This window comes from Chelonoidis abingdonii, chromosome 10, assembly GCF_003597395.2.
Source record: "Chelonoidis abingdonii isolate Lonesome George chromosome 10, CheloAbing_2.0, whole genome shotgun sequence".
NCBI classification, from domain to species: Eukaryota; Metazoa; Chordata; order Testudines; family Testudinidae; genus Chelonoidis; species Chelonoidis abingdonii.
The window spans coordinates 23,206,361-23,216,952 of record NC_133778.1 but is presented as its reverse complement, the minus strand read 5'-3'; the positions used below and the strand labels follow the sequence as shown (position 1 = coordinate 23,216,952).

General features: G+C 48.7%; 1 protein-coding gene across 1 annotated transcript in view; it reads right to left on the bottom strand.

Annotated features, from left to right (window-relative positions):
- Positions 1-10,592, bottom strand: part of BOLL (boule RNA binding protein) — a 102,789-nt gene that overhangs the window by 30,545 nt on the left and 61,652 nt on the right. The window contains exon 11 of the mRNA XM_032803616.1: positions 10,249-10,347. Within this exon, the coding sequence (XP_032659507.1) occupies positions 10,249-10,347 (99 nt within the window). The remainder of the gene's footprint in view (positions 1-10,248; positions 10,348-10,592) is intronic.

Sequence of the window (10,592 nt, the reverse complement as noted above, 5' to 3'; positions counted from 1 at the left end):
TTTCTTGTACATGTGGGGCCCAAAACTGGACACAGTATTCCGATGAAGCCTCGCAATATTGAATAGAGGGAATGATCATGTCCCTCGATCTGCAGCAATGCCCTACTTATAGAGCCCAAGCGTAGCTCTTGGCAACAAAGGGCAACTGTTGACTTCATACCCAGCTTCCATCCAACTGACCCCTAGTCCTTTATGTAGAACTGATGCCCTAGCTATTGGTCCTCAGTCTTTAGCGTGCATGGGTTGTCCTTGTTGAACCTTATCAGATTTCTTTTGGCCAAATCCTCTAATTTGTCTAGGTCCCTCTGTATCCTATACTTACCCTCCAGCAGATCTACCATGCCTCCCAGTTTAGTGTCATCTGCAAACTTGCTGAGGGTGCAGTCCATGCCATCCTCCAGATCATTAATGAAGATACTTAACAAAACTGGCCCCAGGACCGACCCTTGGGGGACTCCGCTCAATATCGGCTGCCAACTAGACATGGAGCCATTGATCACTATTTGTTGAGCCCGACGATCTAGCCAGCTTTCTATCCACCTTATAGTCCATTCATCCAGCCCATACTTCTTTAACTTGCTGGCAAAAATACTGTGTATCAAAAGCTTTGCTAAAGTCAAGGAATAACACATCCACTGCTTTCCCCTCATCCACAGACCTAGTTATCTCATCATAGAAGGCAATTAGGTTAGTCAGACTTGCCCTTGGTGAATCCATGCTGACTGTTCCTGATCACTTTCCTCTCCTCTAAGTGCTTCAAAATTGATTCCTTGAGTACCTTCTCCAAGATTTTTCCAGGGACTGAGGTGAGGTTGACTGGTCTGTAGCTCCTCTGATCCTCCTCCTTCCCTTTCTTAAAGCTGGACACTACGTTAGCCTTTTTCCAGTCATCCGAGACCTCCCCCGATCACCATGAGTTTTCAAAGAGTTTTCAAGGCCTGTGCTTGGAGAGGCACTGCTGGTTGGTTGAGGCTGATGTACACAGAGGATGGTCTTCCAGGTCCAGTTCAGAGCAAGGTCTCAGTCTCCTCCATCAGGAATGTTTTTAGTCAGAGCTCTGATCTTTCTAATTCTGGGTGGGAAGGATTGACAGATACTGAACTTCAAAGACATAGGTGTATCATCCAGGCAGTACAGGCACCATTGATGCTTGCCATTGATGGACAAGGAGTGAAGGCAGGAGATGCAATTTTTGAATCCAGGGACTCTGGACATAGTCCTGGGACTGGGGAACATTTTCCCTGAATGGCGGGTGGGGGAACTATCCTATATTAACTAACTATAACTACTAAGCTAAGATATAAAAACTATTTACAAAGAGTTTACTTTACAGGTTATGCGCAGAGTGAAGGAAGACACAATTCTGACTCAGGTCATGTGCTGATAAGAAGGAACTGAAGAGGTGTCTACTCATATTGCCTCTTATACTCTTGGTTGAGAGCTGTGCGGGTCAACGAATATTGTGTTGAAGAATTTCTGGACTCAGGCACGTGGCATGCATGCATATTCCACGTGTAGAATACACAAAAGGATCACTCAACAAACATACTATTATTTTAATCTTTCATTAACTGATGTTTGTTCTGAGTTTTGATGATGTAAAGTGCTGTTATGTTTTCACAGGAAAAGACGGTTACTCACCTTTGTAACTGTTGTTCTTTGAGATGTGTTGCTCATATCCATGCCAGTTAGGTGTGTGTGCGCCATGTGCACATTCGTCGGAAGATTTTTACCCTAGCAATACTCGGTGGGTCGGCTGGGCGCTCCCCAGAGTGGAGCCGCCATGGCGCCGGATATATACCCCTGCTGACCCAACCGCCCCTCAGTTCCTTCTTGCTGGCTACTCCAACAGTGGGGAAGGAGGGTGGGTTTGGAATGGATATGAGCAACACATCTCGAAGAACAACAGTTACAAAGGTGAGTAACCATCTTTTCTTCTTCGGTGATTGGTCATATCCATTCCAGTTAGGTGATTCCCAAGCCTTACCTAGGCAGTGGGGTCAGAGTGAGATGTGGCAGAATGCAAAACTGCTGAGCCAAAGGCTGCATCATCTCTAGACTGTTGAACCAGAGCATAATGCGAAGCAAAGGTGTGGATTGAGGACCAGGTAGCTGCGCAACACATTTCCTGGATTGGTACATGAGCCAGGAAGGCAGTAGATGAAGCCTGAGCCCTGGTAGAATGTGCAGTGAGATGGCCCGAGGGAACATAAGCCAAGTCATAACAAGTGCAGATGCACGCTGTCACCCAAGAGGAGATCCTCTGGGAGGAGAGAGGTAGGCTCTTCATTCGGTCAGCCACTGCAACGAAGAGTTGGGGCGATTTACGAAAGGGCTTCGTCCGTTTGATATAAAATGCGAGCGCCCTACGGACATCTAGGGAGTGCAACTGTTCCTCCCATCGTGATGAGTGTGGCTTCAGGAAGAAGACTGGAAGGAAGATGTCCTGATTGATATGGAAGGCCGATACCACTTTAGGGAGAAACGCTGAGTGTGGTCGCAACTGCACCTTGTCCTTGTGTAAGATAGTATACGGTGGGTCCACCGTGAGTGCCCGAAGCTCGGAGACTCGTCTGGCCGATGTAATGGCTACGAGGAAAACTGTCTTCCAGGACAGGTATAGCAGCGAGCAAGTTGCTAACAGCTCGAATGGTGGAGACATAAGTCTGGTTAAGACCAGGTTGGGGTCCCAGGTAGGGGTAGGGCAACGTACTTGGGGGTATAGGCGCTCTAAGCCTTTGAGGAACCTGGAAACCATAGGGTTTGAAAACACGGAGTGGCCACACTCCCCTGGGTGGAAGGTAGAAATGGCCGCCAAGTGCACCCTCAATGATGATATCACTAGGCCCTGCTTTCTTGAGAGACCAGAGGTAGTCCAGGATGGTGGGGATCGAGACCTCAGTGGGAGTAACATTTTGCGTTTTGCACCAGCAGGAGGAACGCTTCCACTTGGCCAGATATGTAGACCAAGTGGAAGGTTTCCTGCTATCCAGGAGTATTTGTTGTACTGATGCAGAGCAGCGTAACTCTGACTGGCTCAACCACACAGGAGCCATGCCGTGAGGTGAAGGGACTGCAGGTCTGGGTGGTGAAGTCTGCCATGATGCTGAGTTATGAGGTCTGGGAGAAGAGGCAGGGTCATTGGGCTGGCTATCGACGGTCGAGCAACATGGTGTACCAGTGCTGCCTGGGCCACGCTGGGGCGATCATGATCAAATGAGCTCCGCCCCTGTGGAGCTTTAGCAGGACCTTGTGAACCAGCGGGAACGGTGGAAAGGCATAAAGCAGTTGGCTCGTCCACGGTATCAGGAAAGCGTCTGAGATCGAGCCCGGGGAGAGACCTTGGAAGGAGCAGAACATCTGGCACTTCCTGTTCTCACGGGAAGCGAAGAGGTCTATGCGGGGAAATCCCCACTTCTGGAAAACAGAATGAATGATGTCCGGATGGATTGACCACTCGTGAGAGTGGAAGGATCTGCTGAATCAATCTGCCAGAGTGTTCTGAACCCCTAGGAGAAAGGACGCTACCAGATCTATCAAATGGGCTATACAGAAGTCCCAGAGTTGAATGGCTTCCTGACAAAGGAGGGAGGACCGTGTCCCCCCCCCCCCCGTTTGTTTAAGTAATACATGGCCGTTTTGTTGTCTGTGAACACTGAGACACAACGGCCTCGCAGATGCTGTTGAAATGCCTGGCACGCAAGGCGGACTGCTCTCAACTCTCAGACATTGATGTGCAAGGCCAGCTACTGAGATGACCAAAGGCCTTGAGTGCGAAGATGTCCAAGGTGAGCACCCCAGCCGAGAGATGACGCATCCGTCATCAGGGCCATAGAAGGCTGGGGCGGATGGAATGGCATTCCTGCACACACCAGGGAGGGCATCAACAACCAGTCGAGGGAGCCTAGGAGTCTCGGGGGAACCGTGAGGATCCTGTCTATATTGTGTCTCCCTGGATGGTATACTGAGGAGAGCCAAGTTTGAAGGGGACGTAGGCGTAGCCTGGTGTGCTTGGTCACGAACGTGCAGGCAGCCATGTGACCCAGGAGGCCGAGACAAGTTCGAGCCGAAGTGGTTGGGAATTTTTGTAGGCCTTATATAATCGATATCATTGCATGAAACCGCGGCTGTGGTAAGCAGGCCCTGGCGAGATTGGGGCCATTCTGGACTCCAATGAACTCTATTCTTTGTGTGGGAACCAGAGTAGATTTCTCTAGGTTGATCATCAGGCCTAGTTGGATGAATAGGTCCTTGACGATGCCTACGTGCTGCGTTACTTGGGTCTCGGAGGCCCCGTGAATGAGCCAATCGTCGAGATACGGGAAGATGTGTATGTGTCGACGATGGAGGGAGGCGGCGACTACGGCCATACACTTTGTGAACGTTCTTGGGGCTATGGAGAGGCCAAATGGAAGGACTGTAAATTGGAAAAGTTGACAGTTGACCACAAACCTGAGGTACCGTCTGTGCGGAGGATAAATGGCAATGTGAAAATACGCGTCCTTCATATCGAGGGCAGCATACCGGTCCCCAGGGATACCATGCGGAACTTCAACTTTATCAAGAACTTGTTGAGTCCTCGCAGGTCTAGAATTGGTCTGAGACCTCCCTTCGCCTTGGGGATTAGGAAATAGCGGGAGTAGAACCCCTTGCCCCTCAAGTCCTCCAGTACCTCCTCTATAGATCCCATGGCAAGGAGGGACTGTACCTCCTGCAAGAGGATTTGCTCGTGAGGGGGTCCCTGAAGAGGGATGAGGATGTGGGGTGGGAGAGGTGGGGCGAAATAAACTGAAGGCGGTATCCAAATTCTACCGTGCGTAAGACCCAACGGTCCAAAGTTAGTTGGGTCCATGCAGGGAAGAAAGAGGAAAGGTGGTTGCAAAAGGGAGGGAAAGGATCCTGTTGAACAACTGGTACGTCGCCCTCGGGCGCGCCTTCAAAAGTTTGGTTTAGGTCCCGCGGGTGGTTTGGCGGGGCCGTGATTCTGACCCCCTTGGGGTCCAGACTGCCGTCTACGATTGCCTCGGCCACGCCTCCTGCCGAAGTCCTGCCGCTGTCTAGGCGGGGGGTAAGAGCGCTGAGGCTGGGGCCGGAAGGGTCTGCGCTGAGTCTGCGGTGCGTGCATCCCAAGCGAGTGCATGATCACCCTATTGTCCTTCAGACTCTGCAGCCTAGGGTCAGTCTCTTCCGAAAATAGGCCCTGAGCTTCGAAGGGCAAGTCCTGTATCGTATGCTGCAATTCAGGTGGGAGGCCTGACACCAGAAGCCATGATATTCGCCTCATGGTAATTCCTGCAGCCAGCGTTCTGGCCATGGAGTCGGCTGCGTCTAAGGAGGCCTGGAGAGAAGTTCTCGCCACCTTCTTTCCTTCCTCCAAAAGGGCCGCAAACTCTTGGTGCGAGTCTTGGGGGATTAGCTCTGTGAATTTCTCAACTGCCGCCCAGGTGTTATAGTTATAGCAGCTAAGCAGGGCTTGTTGGTTTGCCACCCTGAGTTGGAGGCCCCCGGCAGAGTAGATTTTACACCCCAATAAATCCATGCGCCTAGCCTCCTTTGCTTTTGGAGCAGAGGCTTGCTGGCCATGGCGCTCCCTTTTGTTAACCAATTGGACGACGAGGGAGCAGGGAGGAGGGTGTTCATACAGGTACTCATACCCTTTAGAGGGCACCATGTACTTCCTCTCAACTCCCCGAGCTGTGGGCGGAATAGATGCTGGAGACTGCCAGATGGTATCAGCCTTCGCTTGGATCGTCTGAATAAATGGTAAGGCCACCCTTGTGGGAGTGTCAGCCGACAAAATATCTACCACCGGGTCCTCTATCTCTGCAACCTCCTCCACCTGGAGGTTCGTATTCAGAGCCACCCGTCTCAGGAGGTCTTGATGTGACCTTAGGTCAACTGGAGGAGGGCCCGAGGAAGATGTCCCCGCCACCGCTTCATCTGGAGAAGAGGAAGAAGAAAGGCCAGGGACAACTGGGTCCTCCGTTGTCTCGTGGACTTGGGCGACGCCAGCTCCAGTGGGATCTGAAGGTCTGGTGCCCGAATGGAAGCATCCTCCATAGCCGCAGGAGGGGGGAGGCTAACAGTAGCCTCCGGCACCCGGTGCTCCAACAGTACAGAGCGTGAGGACACTGGAGGTCCACCTTGGGCTTGATGATATGCCCAAGGTGTCCAGAAGCACCACTGATGAGGTCCTTGGTCTTGAGCCTGGGTCTCTTGAAAGGCACGGCTGGGAACATCTAAGACACAGTCCCGTGCATAGGAAGCACTGTCCGCATGGGATGACATAGATGCATGGCGAGACGGCCAAGGAAGAGCTGAAAACCCCTAAGAATGGTCTCCATCCCTGGGTAGTCTGTCTGTACGCTGCAGCGGAGAGCGGTACTGGGTGCTATACCACGAACGAGACCAGGACCTGCGACCGGAATGGTGCCGGGAGGTCGACTGGGACCTCGAAGCTCGATGCTGGGAGCGGCTGCGAGGGGTGCGGTGCCGTGAGCTTGATCGGTATTGAGAGTACCGAGCTGGTGAACTGGGTCTTGAACGGTGCCACGAGTGCGACCGGTATCAAGACGGAGAACGGTACCGGGACTGCGAGCGGCATCGGGACCGAGATCGGCGATGGGACTGAGAACGCCGGCGGGACCGCGATCGTGATCGGTGCCTCTCAGCGGTGCCGACGGAGGGTGGTCTCAGTAGGGCAGGCTTGCCTGTGGACTGTATAACCCGCACCAGCGGTGCTGGGGGTTGAGGCAGCACAGACTCCGTCAGTGCAATCAGTTCCCTTGCCGTAGAGAAAGTCTCCGCCGTGGAGGGAATAGTAAGCTCAACCACAGCGCGTGCTGGGGAGTTGTCAGGCACCGGATTCGACGGCTCTTGCAGGACCGGAATCAACGGTGCTGAAGTTGTCGGTGCCACGGTAGTTGTCGGTGCCAGGCGGTCCGACTTAGGCAGGTGCTCCGACTGCGGCGTGGACACGGAAGCTGCAGGAGTCTTATGTTTTTTTACCCGCGGGGAGAGGCAGCAGTGCCGAGCAGACATCTGGGCTGGCGACGGTTGGTGCCAAGGGGCCTTAGCGGTACTGGTGCACTCTGGTGCCAAAGATGCACTTCTCCCCAGTGCGGACTGTCCGGCGCTTGGTGCCGATGGTGGAGGAGTGAGAGCTGCCTCCATCAGGAGCTGTCTAAGACAAAAGTCTCGCTCCTTTTTGGTCTGCGGCTTGAAGGTCTTGCAAATGCGGCACTTATCTGCAAGGCGGGATTCCCCAAGGCACTTAAGGCAGGAGTCGTGAGGCTCTCCTGTAGGCATTGGCTTGTGACAGGCCGAGCACGGTTTGAAACCCAGTGAACCGGGCATGGGCCCCGGCATCCGGTGAGGGGAAGGGGCTAATCCCCGAACCCCTCTTAACTATATACACTAACTGTGTTAAAGAAAATAATAAACAGTAGGTATAAATTTTTTTGAACTATATACACAATAACAATGAGAAAACTACGAGTAGCTAGGGAGGTGGAGATCAGCTAAGCCACGCTCCACTGTTCCAATGACTGACACGGGCGGTAAGAAGGAACTGAGGGGCGGTTGGGTCGGCAGGGGTATATATCCGGCACCATGGCGGTGCCACTCCAGAGGGCACCCAGCCGACTCACTGAGTGTTGCTAGGGTAAAAATCTTCCGACGAATGTGCACGCGGTGCGCGCGCACCTAACTGGAATGGATATGAGCAATCACTCGAACTGTCATACCAAATCCATCCCCTTAGTCCCAGACCCTTGTTTCTGACAGTGGCCAGTCCCGGACATTTCAGAGGAAATGTAAGAAACCTCAAAGTGGACTATTAAAGAATAACCTGCCTTAAGGATAAATCCCTTCCTAACCCAGAAAGTTAGTGGTTGCTTTATGCTTTGAAGCACAAAGAGTGATATCACATCTAATTTGTCTTTAAACCTATCTAACACAACTGTGGATGATCTCATTAGCCATACGTTTATTACTTTTTGCACTACTACTAAACTCTTGGCCTCAATGATATTTAGTGACAATTAGTTCCACAGGTTAATAATACAGTGTGTAAAACAGTACTTCCTTTTACTTCTTTTTTAAATCTGTTATTTTTCAATTTTATTGGATAGCTCCTTGTTTTTGTTCTCTATACCATTTATTATTGGGAGAGCTGGTATCTACTCCCTAAATTAAGTTGTCTAACATACTTTGCATTATGAAGGATTCTTGCAACCTTTTCTTTGAGATGATCTCACGGCTCATTTGTTTGTAGGAGTCCTTTGATATTTGGAAGGAGGAAATACCTCAGGCTAAAGCAGTGCCTGTTCTTTATTCCATGAAGAAATTAGTTACTTGCAGTGCCTCAATTTTTGGGTGCCCAGTTTAAGACACCCAAGGAAGCATAATTTTCAGAAAATGCTGAGTACCTTCTTCCCAAAGGTCAAGATCCTTTAAAGTATCTCAAGTTAGGCACCCAAAAATTAAGACACTCAAAATCATTAATCACTTTTGATAACAATAGCATTTATATAATGATGCAATATGTTCAGTATTCTTTTTAACCCATTCTTTATACATCCTAATGTTATGTTTACTTTTTTGAGTGCCACTCCACGTTCAGCAGAGGTTTCTAGTGACTGGCCACACTGACACCAAGGTCTTTTTTCTCGGTAGTTTCAGTTAATTTAGAACCCAGCAAATTATTCCTTCCAGTATGATTACTCCTTGGATTTGCCACTACTGAATTCCATCTGTCACACTGTGAAGTTCATTTGCCTAACTTTGTTAGGTGCCTCCGAAGTTCCTCCTTGAAGTCTTCTCAGTTTTGAGCCAACTCAAATTATTTTGGTTTTGACATCTTATTGTTCACTGAAAAGGAAAGTATTAATGAGAGCCTGTGGACCCAGTTGATCTTGCCCCATTAAACCTGCAGCAGATGCCAGGCATAGAGAGGGGAGCTAAAAAGAGGAGACCTAGGAGAGCAGAGGTCTGCTTCTCCTGATGTGAGAGTAGTCTGGCTGCAGCCAAAGACTAAGGTAGCTTGATGGTTGGACAAGCCTACTGGTGGAATGAATGACCAGACTCTGGGAGACCAGCCAAAATACCATCTGAAGATAAGCACCAAATATAAAGGTGGGTTCCCACTGAGGGTTCTTTGGATGTGGTTTTTCCTGATTTCTTTTGGACCATAACACTCCAAAAGGGGGAAGACTGAAGTTTGCTTTGGCTGGAGGGTTAACACACCACTACACTGGACCTAACAAAAGAGCAAACCTACAAGTAGAGACCTGTAGCTGGGTGATTTGTACTCTGATGGGCTACAAGGGGGCCAATGCAGAGACAAAACCAATCAGACCCTTTACCCTTTATTTTGTTAACATCTTGAAAATATGCTGGTATATTAGAGGAATGATTTTTGTCATACAGAAGCTGTGCTTATCTGTCTCTCAGTATGTTCAGCTATATATTTTAAAATTCTATTTTTAATTATTGTTTCAGTCAACTTTCTCCTAGAGAAGTAAGGCTCACTAGTCTATAAGTCCCTGTACCATCCCTAAAGTCTTTTTTAAAGACAAGGGTAGCCAACATATGGCATGGGTGCCGAAGGCGGCATGCGAGCTGATTTTCAGTGACTGTCAGACTGCCTGAGTCCAGGCCACTGGCCCGGGGGGCTCTGCATTTTAATTTAGTTTTAAATGATGCTTCTTAAACATTTTAAAAACCTTATTTACTTTACATACAACAATAGTTTAGTTATATATTATAGACTTATAGAAAGAGACCTTCTAAAAATGTTAAAATGTATTACTAGCATGCGAAACCTTAAATTAGAGTGAATAAATGAAGACTCGTCACACCACTTCCGAAAGGTTGCTGACCTCTGTGCTAGCCTATAGTCCTCTGGAATAGCAGCTGATCTTAATAAAATATGGCATACTTTTATTAGCAGCTCAGCCACTTCATTATTAAGTTTCTTCAGATATCCTCCATCTTCAGAAATCCTGGTGATTTGTTACTCTTTAATTTATCAATTATTTCCAGCTCTTCCTCATTTGACACCTTATTTTATGACTGTGTCTCATATTTATTACCTCAATAGAATAATTCCACTATCTCCCCAACATCCTCTGTGGTGAAGACTAATGCAAAGAAATAGTTTAGCTCCTCCGCAACGCTCTTGTCCTCCTTACTTACCACCTGGCAGTAAATAAGACCAAAGGAAAAGAAAAAGACTACACAGCTTACTTTAACTGGCTCAGGCTGCATCACAGGTGTTTGCATAGCTATGGCACTCTGGGCATAAACTTGGTGATATGCTGCTTGAACTCCATAATCAGAATATGGCTGTCAAAAAAACAAACATTTGTTATAAAAAGATTTTTAAGAGTACAAAAGCATGTTCTATATTTGTATGTTTTTTGTGAACTCTCTTATGATTTAAACTGCTAAAAATTGTGGACTAAGGTAACATGAGTACATTAATCAGTGATTATTTTTTAATTTATTTTTTTCCCCAATGCAGAATAGATTTTGGTAAATCACTTAATATCAGGTTTCAGAGTGGTAGCTGTGTTAGTAGCAAAAAGAAT